We start from the raw sequence: 17870 nt of genomic DNA, 5'->3' as shown, positions 1-17870 counted from the left end.
GACCACTAGTTATTACTATTACGCGCCAAAGCTTTATACAATGTGCTTTATTGTTTGTGTGAACACCACAGATTTACAGTTATAAAAACATTGAGGTCGAAACTATATGTTTAACATAAAACAACTTTCCGCCTATAGGTATTTTACCTAATATATTATATATTTCTCAGTAAACCACTATCAAGGTTCTACTAGAATTGATCACGGTCAATTGAGGTTACTACAAAAGATTCGACATTCGCGCGTTGAAACGTAGCAGTTGTTAATGGATGACGCACTGAGGGGACTCCCTATATCTGCGGAGCGCGGGGGGATAATGTGCGCGCGCGCTTATAAAATGGCGCGCATTCTAAAAGCGCCATTCATTGGATTCCCAGCAGCTGAGAAAACGCACGGCAAACAAACACCAAAAAAGCATATTTTAAATTCGTATAACGTGTTCAAATTTCAATGTCAAGTTCAAAATCGTTGATAATTTAGTGTTTTGTAATTTGCTTACTACTTTTCCCTATACTAAAAATGAAGAAGTACAATATTGTCGGTAATAAGAAGAAAGTGACAATGGAGACGAACTCGACTCTTCTGAAAGTAGTCGGAAACAACTGCATCGTTTACGTTCGTACTAACTACGGCGACATCGAGGTGGTTGGCAACGATTGTCGGGTGGAGGTGACGGAGAACCACGGGGTCATCAACCTTGTGGGCGGGAACGGTTTTGTAAACATCAGCAAACGTTGGAAAGGCGACAACGTTCAACTCCTCGGGCCGAATTGTAGCCTGACCGTTGCGGGGAAGCTGAAGTCAGCCCCGTCGTACGAAGCCCAGCTGTCGCCATTCAGCAAGGACCTGGACGACGTCATTGAATCGATTTTCACATTCGTAATGCGGTGACCAGCGGTGAACTCAAATGGATTTTGCTTTTTTGTGTTAAACAGTGAAAGATACGTGGCACCTTCAGTGACTTTTGATTCCGTATCAGTGCTTTCGGTTGCGGCTCGAGGTCATGATGTAGAAGGGTCTGTTTAAATAAATGCGCTTTTTTTTTTAATTTTTCGTTTTTTTACTAATGTTTACCTACTTGTGTTTTACGTAAATTGATCACGTCACAGAATAGATTCGTAACAACAAGCATTTTTAAGTTAAGATTTTCTTTTGTTTATTTTTGAGGTTTCTTTTTGATTACAACATGTCATATAATTATTACTAGTGGTCCCGCAGTAGAAGAAATTCGACTATAATTGAAATTGTAAGTTTGTACACTATTATGATTCTATTTTCAAAGACTGTCTCATAAATGACAAATTTTGCTAAGACAAATTAATAAAGACAAACAATATTTAATCTATTCTCAATTGGACCACAGACGTCAAGAACAAAAGTTTGACAATAAATAAATAGTATGCATGCGTGTGTGCGTCAAATACATGGTAGTGTGTGTAATGTATTTATTTATTGATTTAATGTATTTTTTAGGCATAATTAAAAAAAATATTAACATTCTGCACTCCTTCTCTATATTCTCTATAAGTGTGGGAAACCTACTCCTCCGTCCGCGCAATTTTCGTAAAAAGGGATACAAAGTTTTTCCTAAACGTATTATTAGATAGATTGTAAAAAAATCAGAGTCAGGGATCTAAGTGTCTATGTCTCCTGATTAATTATTTTGAGAAAGATAACAAAATCGAGAAAAAAAAATTGGTTAGTTAGTGTACTATATTTTATTATTACGTACTGAATAACTCTGTGCTGTGTGAAATAGATAATATTATTATCAGTATAGTATTAACGATAGCGTGATCGTAGGTCAACTATGTATTCTGAGAAAAATATTCATCTGAGCGATAAAAAAAAAGCTTTCATTATTTTTACGACTTGTGAAAACCGAAGAAAATACTGCGAACTGTCAAGATTTTTTTTCTAATAGAATTCAATTCAATAAAATTGTACATGGTATGTGGAAACGCATTCTATGAACAGAACGAAACCCGTAAGACTTGTTAATTAACATTACGGGCCTAACAGATAAGACGTGACGGTGTACGGTGCGATTATCTTGGTGTTCGAAACCAGGATCAACAAAAATACAAGGCAAGAGCGAATGATCTAAACAAATTTGCACTAATACGTTCATCCGAACGACTTCCACGATGAAGGAATGGTGAAATAAGAATGAAACCCCCAAAACGTCATTATAGGTTATGCTGGGAGCTCATATGGCTTCTGTCCCGCCTATTTCGGGCACAAAGCAGTCATTTGGTTCGCTTGAAGAGTGAGCTAGCGGTGACTACGATCTTGATTGAGACGGTTAATCACATTCACGTTGAGATGTCAATAAACTTTACTCTTTAAGGGGCACTTACGTCATCAGAAATATTCTTTCATCATTTTTAGTGGTGGTAGGACCTCTTGTGTGTCCGCGCGGGCAGGTACCACCACCCTGCCTATTTCTACCGTGAAGGAGTAATGCGTTTCGGTTTGAAGGGTGGGGCAGCCTGTAACTATACCTGAGACTTTAGAACTTATATCTCAAGGTGGGTGGCGTAGTTACGTCGTAAATGTCTATGGGCCCCAGTAACCACTTAACACCAGGTGGGCTGTGGTGAGCTCGTCCACCCATCCTAGAAATACAAAAAAAATAATGTATTTTACGTAATAATTCTGAATTTCTGAAAAAGTTTGTACAATTTAATATGAATATTTTACATTTATTGATAAAAAAGAAAACTCTAAAAATAGGTTGTTCTTTTTGATAAGAATGTTCCTCGAACCAAAGTAAAATTATGAATGTTTTTCTTTTGTCGTTTATGATGAAGCAATCGCAGACGTCTGTTTGTTTGTGGTTTTATTTGATTAAATCTTCGAGGAACGCTAAATTTAAACATCAGACTAATACGAATATGCCCTTCATACCATAACCTAATTAGGATTTGAATAGGTTTTTTTTCGGAATTTGAAAGCGTTGAACACAGCCAATTATTTTAAAATTTGGACCCGACGTACATTGAACTTTTACTTTTTATAAGACTGGTTGGTACTATAATTATCTATCTATATAAAAGTCGTGTATGTATGTATGTTTTTTTTATTGCTTAGATGAGTGGGCGAGCTCAGAGCCCACCTGATGTTAAGTGGTTACCGGAGCCCATAGACATCTACAACGTAAGTGCTCCACTCACCTTGAGTTATTAGTTCTAAGGTCTTAGTATAGTTACAACGACTGCCCCACTCGTCAAACCGAAACGCATTAACCGGGTAGAAATAAGCAGGGCGGTGGTACCTACCCGTACGGACTCACAAGAGGTCCTACCACCAGTAACCATAAAGACTCCGGAATCGTTAGAGCCGATTTCGATAAATTATTAAATGCTTACATTTTACATAATCTATTCCTTCGATGAGAGTCACAATCTAGAACAGCTGATGGTGACAAGAAATGTAGATGGCAAACGTCCCAGAGGACGCAGTCACACGAGATGGTCGGATCAAATACGATCTTCTCTAAATATCAACTTCCACAATGCCGTTCATGAAGCTAAGGATCGCAGCAGATGGAGGGAAATCGTACGGGAGAAACTGATGCAGCGGGGGAGTCACTACCCTCAGTAATGAGGAAAACGACGCGAGGAGGAGGAGGATTTCTTCGAACACAGCTGTGATTGTATTATTTGGAACGAGTTAATAATATCCTGTTAAATATACTATAATACAATACACGATATATTATTATACTATACTAGCCGTACTCGCCCGCTTCACTGGGCATTTAAAATTAACATTATTATTAGGGAGTCCAACACTCATATGAATATTAGCTTATCCGTTAAGTACATGTATTTTCTACATTGATACCAAGTTTCAAGTCAATCTGATGCATGGTTCAGTAGTTATAACGGAACATCCGTAAAAACAACTGTAGATTTATATATTAGTATAGATTATATTATTATATGCTATTTCTGTTTGTTTCAAAAATTAGAACAGCCGGTGTATGTATAGTACCATGAAAATTGAACTCTACTGTACAATATTTATAGACTCCATTAAACATTAATTATAAAAAACAAGAGCTGTATTCATCTACTATATTATAAGTCTTAAATAACCAAAGTAATAAATAACCAAAGATCTTTTCTGCCACGTACCATCCGGCTTTGGAATGAACTTCCCCTCCACGGTGTTTTCCGAGCGCTATGACATGCCCTTCTTCAAACGAGGCTTGTGGAGAGTACTTAATGGTAGGCAGCGGCTTGGCTCTGCCCCTGGAATTGCCGACGTCCATGAGCGACGGTTACCACTTACCATCAGGTGGGCCGTATGTTCGTCTGCCTACAATGGCAATAAAAAAAAAGGTTTAAGGAACGATTCGAATCATCTTTGTATGTAACACAAACAAGACGAGCTATTTTTTACCTCAAAAACATAAAAAAGGAAGGAAAAACAATAATACAACGATTAGGCAATTGAACCGATGACGTCGGAGCTTTGAGAATTAATATGTACGTTTTCAAGTTATTCCCCGCCATTGCTTTTGAAGGCGTTTTTGTATAATTTTTTTATTGCTTAGATGTGTGGACGAGCTCACAGCCCACCTGGTGTTAAGTGGTTACTGGAGCCCATAGACATCTACAACGTAAATGCGCCACCCACCTTAAGATATAAGTTCTAAGGTCTCAAGTATAGTTACAACGGCTGCCCCGCCCTTCAAACCGAAACGGCTGCTTCACGGCAGTAATAGGCAGGGTGGTGGTACCTATCCGCGCGGACTCACAAGAGGTCCTACCAGCAGTAATTACGCAAATAAAAAATTTGCGGGTTTGATTTTTATTACACGATGTTATTCATTCACCGTGGAAGTCAATCGTGAACATTTGTTGAGTACGTATTTCATTAGAAAAATTGGTACCCGCCTGAGATTCGAACACCGGTGCATCGCTCAGCACGAATGCACCGGACGTCTTACCGCTTAGGCCACGCCGACTTCAAAGTGAAATTTAAAGTTTTAAGAAAGAAATTAATTAAGAAATTTAAAGTGAAATTTTGAAAAAAAATATCAGAACAGAAAAACTTCTTTTAAATGGAGTAAACTTGATTAGAGTTCAATTAAAAACATCGAACTGTTGATGCTAATATCAAATAAAACGCACCTTTAATTACAAGGATAAATATTGCATGGTAAGCGAAATGTGCCTTAAATAAAATAGTCTTTCACCTCTCGTTATATAATTCAAAACGCTGGTATAGCATTAGCCCACAGAGTTTCTCGCCGGATCTTCTCAGTGGGTCGTGTTTCCGCTCCGGTGGTAGATTCTGCGAAGCCCTGCTCTTGCTAGGGCCAGTGATAGCAACACTCCCGGTTAGAGCCCTCTGAGCTCACCTACATGTCAAGGAGAAGCTGAAATAGCCTCTCAAAGCTATAGGTAGGAAAAATTAAATAATAATTTAAAAAAAAACTATCAAAGTACGCTTTTATAGAAAATCCAACTAAAAAATAGAAAATAAATTTTAATAAATTTTAATTAAAAATAGTATTCGAAAAAATGATTTATTGTAAAAAAGCGTTTAAAATTTATTTTTTTCAATATTTTTTTTTATATTGAATTGTCATCGGTCCTTAATAAGTATACAAAATTTCGAGTTAATCCGACGTTTTGATGGGTCAAAATCATGTTCAAAGATTCCGTTACATACTAACATACATACGTCTGAAGCTAATAAAAGCGTATTATAAAAAAGGTAGAGCATCTTGCGAGCCCGCACGCGTCGATCTACACCATCTAAAGTATGAACTACATATTATTAAAAACCATATATTCACATAATTCATAAACTTCTGTTACACAGCACAGGAGCAAGAGCTCACGTGACAGGTAGCAATTTGAACGTTCTAGTTAACACATTTACGGTAATTACATGTAATTTTTTCTGTAGGCCCTTCATCATATTGAACTAGGGTGACAATGGTTCTAAACTTTTTTCTATCAGCCGGTATTGAGAAGTAAAATCGGTTTGTTAAAAGCGTTACTTCAAATGATTTCGTTTTGTCACTAGGCCATTTATTTCTGGGCTATCTTTAGTATAAACCATAAATTACTATTTTAAAGCTAAGATATCAGAACCCTAGTTCATATTGTAAATTTTAGGAAAACCATGTATTGAAACGTTTATTATATACAAAATAATTGTTACGGTAATTAGCACAATATTAATAATGTCGACGAATAAAAATCTTTGACCAAGAACATTACTCTAATTAACATACAAAACATACATTATTCTAATTATTATATAATAAAATAGAAATAGTATAAAATAGTAATAATGCCAGATTTAATCGTAAAAATTAGTCTTTAATATTATATTTTATTGTTGTTATTTTACAATTCAAAGTCTATAGATTGTCAACCGAGTCAGGTCAAAACGTTTAGTACTTACTCAATATGAGAATCAGGCGATGAGATTAGTTAGAAGACAAGTTACATAAGTACACCATCAGATAGGAGTCATGTTTGTGTCTAATATGTAAATATATAAATAATGGATTTTTAATTATTTGTTGAATTATGCATGAATGAAAGGTAAATTATATAAAATCATAATATCTTGCACTCCACTAAAATTCGCATGTCAAATAATGACAAAGCATACACGTATGCTTTTAACTGTATGTAATAACTCATTTTCACTATGCTTAGCGAATAAATTATTTCTTTCTTTTTTTATTTCGTTCTTAGTATTCCTACGTTTGTTTAAGTTCGACCCAAAACTCTTTATGACGCTCACAATGGCTTTTTACAAATACTCATTGCGGTTTAGAGATTTTGTGTAAACAGATACGATGATTATTATCTTTAACCGCAGCAATTTCAGTTGACATTCTTGAGTTCGTTTGACTCATTCTTATGTATACTTCGTTTCCGTTGCAACGAACGAATATTTCCGGTCGCAATGACATTTCAATTGTAGAAATAGCAGGGATTTTACGTCGCTACTGACTCATCCAGATCCTTAAGTAAACATATCCCAATCTATTCACTTACTGAGGTTTCCATCGGCCGAAATCGTCATTAATCTTTACGTTGAATCGCGACCCACAAAAACTGTATGGAATTTTAATGTAATAAATCTCTATATATAAAAATGAAGTGCTGTTCGTTAGTCTCGCTAAAACTCGAGAACGGCCGAACCGATTTGCCTAATTTTGGTCTTGAATTATTTGTGGAAGTCCAGAGAAGGTTTAAAAGGTAGATAAATATCAAAATGCTCGAAATTAAATAAAAATAACGATTTTGTTTTTCCTTTGATGTGTCCCCCGTCGGTCTTTTATTTATCGGTTGAGGCACTACGAAGCCTGCCGGGTCAGCGCTAGTAATTTAATAATTTCGGGTAGGAAAACAAATCAAACAAAATCTTTAGCTTATTACAAAAAAATATTATAATTAAAAAAAACAATTCTGATTTTTGTGGACGGAACTGACGGTACACTAAAGCTCAGGAGTTCATTTAACCCTGTGAATTTCTTTTACCTATAATAATATCAATCGGTTAGACGATTTTTGGAACGAAGTTCCTTACGGCAGGCTTGGAAGAGATAGGGATATTGCTGCGCGACCGAACTGAAAAAAATGTGATAGTAAAAACCGTCAGAAAAAGTCCGTGGAATAAGGCCTTGTTTTCCGCACAGCGATATTTCACCGCGCGGTTTTTTTCTCGTAATTCTTTTTTTTTTTTATATGGAACTTCGTTCCTATCCGGTGTCCCACGACACCACACATCTTTTTTTATTTAACTTCAAACTTTAACCTACAATAAACTGTACGTACACGTGTAAGTAAAACATAAACATGAGTAATTTATATATTAGTCATGCACTGAATTGCATATTTTTATACCTAGTACCTATGCTTTCATCTTACGTAAAACGGTTCCAATAGACCAGTCGAATTAATTTACATAAACAAAAATACTGTAAATGGACAACTCAGAGCATCAATCAATTTTTCAAGGCATTTATAAATAACCTAATTTAGTATTTGGAACGAAATATTTGATTGTCATTTAATTTTGATAATGCATACAAACAAATTATTCCATGTATTTTTATAGTAAAGAGGACGCATTCCACAAAATGCGTCAGGTGAAACTAAAAACCCTACCCTTTTTTGACAGTGGCTTCTTATCGATAACCATGATCTGAGATAAATAAATGATAATGTTATGTTTGCGTACGAGAGTGTAATGTTTTTTGTTCTTTTGCAGTCGCGATGAATACAAAAGAATTTTGACAGAAAAAATTACGATTTTCGTGAAAAGGACATTCCAAAAAAAGATTCCGCTACTGGTAAGATAAGTTTGATCTTTATATTTTCTACGTCATGTTCTATTTGAGTATATCGGAAGGTTATATTAAAATATAGATATATATTACTTGTTTATCTGGATATATACGTTTCGTACATTAATCTTAAATAATAAATTAGTCTATTAATAAGCTATAAATTTGTAGATTAGGATCGATTTTAAAACATACATATATCTTTTCGTGTTTATCGGGCTTATAAAAATGTAATTAATTGTTACGTAAGTGACGTATGTAAATAAATGCACATTTTACATCGCATTTTAATTAAAATTATCTCTATGGTATGCAGCGTACGGAATTTTCCAAGAATATTTTGAATCGATTTATCAGCTTTATCAGATTTATCAGCTTTATTCAGCTAAAAAAACTGTATGTAGCGCACACCTCTAAAGATTAAATGTTTCAAAAACAATAAGCAAATGAAGACATTTCTCGGAATATTTATCAGTTACGTATCGGCTTATCAAAAAGCAATTGATCAAACAATCGTCATAGTTGTTCAATTGAAATACAATTGAGAAGCCCGGCGCATGGAATTTTAAGTGGAAATGGATATTGTTATAGAGTGGAATATTCATTGAGCAAAATGAGACTACAGTTCGACTTTGCTTCGCCAAAACTTTTCATTTACTATTCTCACTGCTGGTGATCTTAATCGATTATCATTCTTGTTAAGTAGGTGATACGGTATTTAATACAGCTGTTGCCTGATTTACTTATCGCTTTTAATATTTACAAAAGAATACGAATGCGTTTTAAAAAAAAAATGGAAAATGTATTGTGAGTGCGGTCAAGTCCTCATTGAATTCCTCTATTCTTAGTATGTTCGTTCCAATTATATTCATAATTGTTGAAAGCATAACCAAGCCTTTGATTTTCATTATATATCATAATTTATTATACACGAAATAACGTTTACAACATATATTCAAATCTATAGGTACCTAAATAGCTTAGCCTCGTATTTACATCTACATAGCATTGTTTTTTCGCAAATCATCATGAGTCAACATGTATCAAAGGTGTGAGTGATTACAAAATTATTTACTACAATGAGTAATCATAATTTTTTTTTATTGCTCAGGTGGGTGGACGATCTCACAGCCCACAGCCGACCTAGTGTTGAGTGGTTACTGGAGCCCATAGACAACTACAACGTAAATGCGCCACCCACCTTGAGATATAAATTCTAAGGTCTCAGTATAGTTACAATGGCTGCCCCACCCTTCAAACCGAAACGCATTACTGCTTCACGGTAGAAATAGGCGGGCTGGTCGTACCTACCCACGCGGACTCACAAGAGGTCCTACCACCAGTAATTACGCAAATTATAATTTTTGCGGGTTTGATTTTTATTACACGATGTTATTCCTTCACCGTGGAAGATAATCGTGAACATTTGCTAAGTACGTATTTCATTAGAAAAATTGGTACCCGCCTGCGGATTCGAACACCGTTGCATCGAGATCTAGATACGAAGGCACCGGACGTATTATCATTTAGGCCACGACGACTACAAAATTGTGAGAAATCGTTTGTTTAGATTATCTCGTACATTACAGTGAATAAAAATGTATAACGAGAAATGAAGATCTAATTTTGGGGTTATGCTTTATCGAAGTATTTTTCTTTATTTTATATCGATTTAATCATACAATTAGAACGTAACTCTTAAATATAATATTAAGCGTTATCTATGAATATTATCTATGAGTATCCACAGATTCGGTAGAATATGGCGCCAAGTTCCGTTCAAAAATCCTGTTGTAAACGGAGCGCCAGACTACCGACTGTGTTTACTGTAAGCAGAACGGTTTTTTGAGGTTATTTAAATACGGAGCATTCCACGTATGAAAGGTTATCTTTGTGTTTTTTGACATTAAAATTGTAGATCAGTTTTTACTGTAATTTTTATTGCTTTATCTATCGAAAAGTATAAAGGTGAAATATCTTAGTAATGTTTGTCAAATAACAGTGGAAGTGTCGGGTGTGAAATTTAATCTCCAAATAAACCATCATTCTTATCATCCATAATTCTTTTTACGTATTAATTTTACCAAAACTCCCACGACCCACTATCACCGGAACTTCTCACCGGGTTGGGATTTCGAATTGGTGGTAGATACAGCGAAACTAGGGCTAGTGTTAGCAAGTTCTCTCAGGTTGAGCCCCGTGAGCTCATCTACCTGTTCCCGTATTGGAATAGCCCCTTAGGCTACCAACGATTCAGGGGGGTATTTCGGAATACCAGCGGCACCGCCTAGGGCAGCCTGCCGGGCTGCCCATAGCGACCGACGTAGAGTCGTCGACTATCGCTTCGACAACCCGTCGGCCGGGCGTCCTCGGGGTGATGAGTCTGGTTGTAGTGTTGACCGTGGGAGTTCCCCTACTGTGTCTGGGTTTTGACCCCAGGTGGAGATCGGACGTCGAGTGAAAGAGTGCAAGGGGAGTTGTTTGGTGGTGCCCTTAAAAATCTTTGGACCCGCGGTCTGCTCTCAACATTAGCGGACTGTCAGGTTCCACATACCTCGCGTGCTCTATAGGTGCCGAAGCCTCGCATGAGGTTCGGCCCCTGCCCGAAAAAAAGGCTACGAACAATTAGGTAGGGAAAAAAAATCTCACAGACTTTATAATATTGAGTGTGCTTGGGGAGTACTCTGAGGAATTGTTTGAGATGATCCCTTCATCTCCTTTTTATCATCGCACCTCCCGCCATCGGAGCAGAGTTCATCCATATTATCTGGAACCGCTGCGTTCATCGACAGTGCGTTTCCAGAGGTCTTTTTTGCCACGTACCATCCGGCTATGGAATGAGCTCCCCTCCACGGTGTTTCCCGAGCGCTATGACATGTCCTTCTTCAAACGAGGCTTGTGGAGAGTATTAAGCGGTAGGCAGCGGCTTGGTTCTGCCCCTGGCATTGCTGAGAAGTCCATGGGCGACGGTAACCACTTACCATCAGGTGGGCCGTGTGCTCGTCTGCCTACAAGGGCAATAAAAAATATATATATACAGTCAAAATCTGTTATAACGACATCGAAGGGACTGCTCATATTCAGTCGTAATAACCGATAGTCGTAACAACCGGTGATGCTTAATGTGTATCGTGCAAGTACAAACAAATCGATAGGGAATTATTGGAAAAATATGTTTACATAATACGCGATTTTTCTTCAATATTAATTTGTTTTCTTTTTCTTTGCCACATTTTGAAAGTTTCACGAATAACTCCACAAAGTTTTGGTGCATCTTGTGTATAGATAAGTAACAAACTAACTGAAGAGATGAAGAAGCGGGCTTTGACTCTACCGCATCCACGTGTTTTGTTTCTAAGAATTAGAAAAGACCCTACACTAAACGAAATCCTATTGTTTTCTTTCCTGATTTTAATAGCCATTGAAGACAAATGTGGATACCTATTCAAATTGTTTACAATACAGCTTAGCCGGTCGTTCTAACAGATCTAATTCTCCGAAATATTAGTTAAATGTGGTCGTTTTATGAGGTATGTCGTTATTACCAATGTCGTAAAAAGCAATATTTTTAATAAGGCGGTCATATGGCATTCAGCCGGGACCTTTGTTCTTGGTTATTATAACCGGCATGTTGTATTAAACGATGTCGTAGTAAACGGTTTTGACTGTATTGCCATGGCAACCGCGGTCTCGTCCTTCTATTCTATGATTGTATCCTATGATTGCTTCGAGACAGTAATAGGCAAGTTGGTTGCATCTATCCCTACTTATAAAATTCTACCACCACTAAATACCATTATACAATTTCAAATATATACAATTTCATGTTTGCAATACTCATAGAAAGTAGGCGTAGCTATATTAGGCCGGCACCAGACCTAATTTTAAATAAAAAAATAAGTAAATCTCAATGGAAAATATTGTCTGATCGAATCTTTTTTAACAAGTTTATCCGTAAATAAACAATGGTCACTCTACACCGATAATTGTTAAAGTTATTAGGTAAATGGGTGGCCACTCGGACACAATGAACCCTGTGTTTTGTCACACACTAACCACTTATTAAATAGGGTAGATCCTTGTATTTTCGTACCATCGAAAGGAAAAGTGTTTTGTTATAAATTTTTAGGATGTTTCATGAATTTGAGACTTTGTCAGTCGCTGTGTTTTTGTTTGGTAAAGCTAAACATTTTATTCTCAATTAACTCCTAGTTTTAAGGTGAAATCAATGTGTAAAGACGATCCTGCTGTTGTTAACATCGTGGTACCAATCCGTGCGGGCTCACAACATACCATCATTTGTCATACCAATGAGCCACGTATTGGCATATTGACCACCAACTCCTTATTGGATGATACAAAATATATGCTAGAAACAAAAGTTGTCATTACGAATTGATTATTAAAACAATGACAGCGTTCATTTAAGTTCTCGCCAGTACATCAGACTTTACACTTGATTACACAAATACTGCCAATTTGTATATCAACAATGCTAACGATGCCGTCGATAACGGAATGACAAAATTGCTTAATTATATCGTGACTTCGGTATCTGTGAGGGTATAGGGAATTCGGCAATTTGTTCCTCCACATAAGTTGCTTTCGGTATTTTAGACTTGATTACATAAAAACTGGCAATTTGTATTTCTTCAATTCCAACGGAACTTTTGATAACCTAATCACATAATTGGATAATTATTATCATTACGTCATTATCGATCATTAAAACAACGACAGCGTTCATTTAAGTTCTCGCCAGTACATCAGACTTTACACTTGATTACACAAAAACTGCCAATTTGTATATCAACAATGCTAACGATGCCGTCGATAACGGAATGACAAAATTGCTTAATTATATCGTAACTCTGGTATCTGTAAGGGCATCGTGAATTCGGCAATTTGTTTGTCCACATAAGCTCCTTTCCGTACTTGATAACATAAAATTTGCCAATCTGTATTTCGACAATGCCAACGGAACTTTTGATAACCTAATCACATAGTTGGATAATTATTATCATTACGAAACGATCAATAAAACAATAACAGCGTTCATTTAAGTTCTCGCCAGTACATCTGACTTTACACTTGATTACACAAAAACTGCCAATTTGTATATCAACAATGCTAACGATGCCGTCGATAACGGAATGACGAAATTGCTTAATTATATCGTAACTCTGGTATCTGTAAGGGCATCGGGAATCCCGCAATTTGTTTGTCCACATAAGTTCCTTTCCGTACTTGATTACATAAAAACTGCCAATTTCGACAATTCCAACGGAACTTTTGATAACCTAAACACATAATTGACAAATTATTTAATAACTTAATATATTTTATTATTAAGTCTAGATTGCAATAGTATAGTCATTCCTAATTAAGTGATTACTGGCACATACGGTGCGATAACGTCACTTATGTAAATAATGTAATTTTTCAGGCGAAACGTTGGAATATTCAACCTCTTATTATATATAGGTCTTATATAGTTCTGCTAGACTAAAGAAATAAAAACGATAGTAATATTTAAACTAAAACTTTAAACTTCATCAGTAAAAGCAAATACCTCAGTGATAACCTTTAAAATATGTATTTCTCATACTCAGTTCATTTTTAACAAAATTTGCATAAGTGACTTTATAGCATCGTATGTTTTTTATTTATTTAATTTTTATTGCTTATTGGGTGGACGAGCTCACAGCCCACCTGGTGTTAAGTAGTTACTGGAGCCCATATACATCCACAACGTAAATGCGCCACCCACCATGGGATATAAGTTCTAAGATCTCAAGTATAGTTACATGCGCGTACTGTTTTTCCTTTAAATCTGATGGAATGCTTTTTGTTGCTTTTAATACTTTAAATAACGTAAACATATATAGTTATATGCGTTTATATTTCGTTTAAATCTAACAACGAGATACGAGGCCTGCACTAAAAATATCGGGAATGGAATATTTCCACTGTTCCTGTCATATTAAAATATTTTTAATTGAAAACTCCTTGGTTTTAAAAATCGAATACCATTTATTTATTTAAAAAAAGATTCTCGGTCTTGTCACGAGGTTTTGTCAAACTTGTTTAGTCGTTGAGAAAATGGAATTGACTCGAGAAAATTCAAGAGCGATGATTTATTATGACTTTCGAAGTGGTTTAACACAAAAACAGTGTGTTGACCGGATGATTTCTGGATTTGGTGATGAAGCCCCATCCAAAACCACAATTTATCGCTGGTTTGCTGAGTTTCAACGAGGACGTGTCAAGCTCAGTGATGATCCCCGTCAAGGTCGTCCAAAAACTGCAGTCACCCAAGAAAACGTTGATGCTGTGCGTAAGCTGATTGAGGAAGATCGACACGTGACATACCGCGAAATTCAGGCAACTTTAGACATTGGCATGTGTCAAATACAAATAATCTTGCATGAACAATTAGGTGTAAAAAAGTTGTTTTCCCGATGGATACCTCATTCGCTCTGTGAAGAGCAAAAAGCGGCTCGCGTAACTTGGTGCGTCAGAACTCTCGAAAGATTCCACGCAGGATCCTCAAATGCTGTATACAACATTGTATCAGGTGACAAATCCTGGATATACGCGTACCAACCCGAAACAAAAAACCAGTCACGAGTTTGGGTGTTCTAAAATAAGTTAAAGCCAACAAAAATTGTTCGTTCACGGAGTGTTGCAAAAAAAATGGTGGCCACGTTTGTCTCCAAAACCGGCCATGTTACGACAATTCCTCTTGAGGGGCAAAGAACGGTTAATGCAGAATGGTATGCTAGCATTTGTTTGCCACAGGTCGTTTCTGAACTCCGTAAAGAGAACTGCAACCGCCGCATCATCCTCCATCACGACAATGCGAGTTCTCACACTGCGCACTGAACAAAAGAGTTTTTAAGTTTTTAGAGCAAGAAAACCTAGAATTATCAGACCATCCGCCGTACAGCCCCGACCTAAGCCCTAATGATTTCTAAACTTTCCCTAAAATAAAGAATAAATTGCGTGGACAGAGATTTTCATCACCTGAAGAAGCTGTAAAGCTTACTATAAAGTCAATGATTATCTAGAAGATTGCACAAAGTGGGAATGAGTTGCTCGCTCCGGGCATTTCAATATTGTAGTAATTGTTACGTTATAATACTCATTGTAAAAAATTCATATTTTTTTTTTATCTAATATTAAAAAATAAATAAATAATAATTTCATATTTAAAAAAAAAAGACATGGCCGCTGAGTTTCTTGCCAATTCTTCTCAGGACGGAGGCTAGTTCTTGTGAATTGGTGGTAGTTCTTTTGACGTTCAGCAAGTATGTACTTTCATTTATGTTGAATAAATTTTTTTTTCATTTGATTTGATTTGATTTGTGGACGCCTACAAAACGGCCATTTTGGAGACCCCAACTTCCGAATGGAACGGTTGCTTCAATGATTGGTTCCATCGTATGGAAAAATATGTCAAATTTCGCGGAGAATACACGAAAAGCAATAAATACGCAATAAATAAGCAATAAATAATAATAATCGCTCTTATACAAGAAAAGGTTGAAATATTCAAACAACGAATACAGATATAAACTAGTTATTATCTATGAAATAGAAATGTCATTAAGGAAGATGCATTTATAATTAATTTAAGGAAAAACACTGCGTAATGAGTTCCGGACAGGAAAATAAATATAGTATGTGCGTCATAATTTTATTGACTACTGTCGAATTATCTTATCCATATGAAAATGAAGCATATTGCAGCTAACAATTCTAATTTGGGAAGCGGTGGCTATTTGGTGTGCCAACATAAAAATTTAAAATGATGAAAAATGTTATATACATATATATATTATGTTGGCACACGTCAGGGATGGCTGAGCGGTAGGTTCCGTTATCACTCGTATTTGGTTGAACTCAGTTTATAAAAAGTCAATAAAACCTTTTGAATAATAATTATTGAAACTCAACACACACAACTTTCACAATGACAGGATAAACCGACAGTTTCGTTGCACATACCGACAGACCGACTGACTCACTGACTGCCAGAGACTCACTGACTGAGACGGACGGAATGACTGTCTGACACGGAATGCCACGACTCTGTCCACGTACCGCCATTTTATACTGTGGCGTTACGGAGTCCACCCTTCATTTTGTGATATTTATCAAAACAACATTTAATCATTTAAAATAATAATCAAAACCACCGTCTTAATATTACTCAAAGTCGTTATCCACGACAACTAAAAGTCGTTATCCACGACATATATATTTTTTTTTATTACTTAGATGGATGGACGAGCTCACAGCCCACCTGGTGTCAAGTGGTTACTGGAGCCCATAGACATCTACAACGTAAATGCGCCACCCACCTTGAGATATCAGCTCTAAGGTCTCAGTATAGTTACAACGGCTGCCCCACCCTTCAAACCGAAACGCATTACTGCTTCACGGCAGAAATAGGCAGACATATGTTTATATTATACTATATTTATTTGTAAAGCGTCACTTTATTACTTAGGAACAGATTACTCCGCTTCTAAATCGTGGTGTGAAAAACTTAATCTAGAGTTATACACATTACAATTTTGTTGAAACTTTTATTTTCTAGTAACCGGATTCAGTAGACGTTTTGCCACAGAATTGTGACGCAAAATTCGCACCACGTGTTGCTTCGTAATAATATCGAAACGACACGCGAGAGTATTGACGTAATACGATGCTGTAACAGATGTAAGATAAGACGTTGTTCATGTTTACAGCTCGCCGGATTCCGTGTGATGACCGCAAATATTTGCATATAGGATTCTACTCCATGATTACTAGTCGTAGGACCTCTTGTTTACTGGTAGTAGGACCTCTTGTGAGTCCGCACGGATAGGTACTTACCACCACCCTGCCTATTTCTGCCGTGAAGCAGTTATGCGTTTCGATTTGAAGGGTGGGGCAGCCGTTGTAACTATACTGAAACCTTAGAACTTATACCTCAAGCTGGGTGGCGCATTTACGTTGTAGATGTCTATGGGCTCGAGTAACCACTTAGCATCAGGTGGGCTGCGAGCTCGTCCACCCATCTAAGCAATAAAATAAAAGATCGGTCGAGTTCACGGCTCACGCCTGGAAAGATAGTATTACTTCAAATTGCAATCCCTGCTTTGCGACATAAATAGGTAGGTTGGTGGTATCTATGGTATCTACCCGTGAGGACACGCTATGCGCTTTACCACCAGTAAATCTACTATCGTGGCTACATAAGAAAAAAATGTTTAAATTTGTTTGAAGTAATTGTTGTTTTAATGCAAGGCTCATGAACCAGTCAAAAAGAAAACGCCTACTAACATTCTGTTTAATTATGTAAATAGGATAATCACATGAAACATACAATTTAAATAAATTTGATTTGATGAAAACGACCAGAATATTCATTAGGAGAGAACAAAGATGAAGCAAAGAAGGAAAATAATCTTTTGGAAAGTGAAGGGATCTCGTTTGGTTAATGTGCCCGTATGTTTCGTGTCTTTTGGGTTTCGATTCAATATTATAC

The 17870-nt window shown here is 36.5% G+C and overlaps 1 protein-coding gene across 1 annotated transcript; it reads left to right on the top strand.

Annotated features, from left to right (window-relative positions):
• Positions 1-365: 365 nt before the first annotated feature.
• Positions 366-1048, top strand: LOC114249131 (uncharacterized). The gene has a single exon (XM_028182604.2). It carries the CDS (start codon positions 520-522, stop codon positions 889-891), a length of 372 nt encoding a protein of 123 aa, XP_028038405.1. The 5' UTR covers positions 366-519; the 3' UTR covers positions 892-1048.
• The last annotated feature ends 16822 nt before the right edge of the window (positions 1049-17870 follow it).

The sequence above is a fragment of the Bombyx mandarina genome, chromosome 04 (assembly GCF_030267445.1).
Source record: "Bombyx mandarina strain Sakado chromosome 04, ASM3026744v2".
In the NCBI taxonomy this organism is placed as follows: Eukaryota; Metazoa; Arthropoda; class Insecta; order Lepidoptera; family Bombycidae; genus Bombyx; species Bombyx mandarina.
Note: the sequence above shows the minus strand (reverse complement) of the source record. Positions and strands in the feature narration are given on the sequence as shown.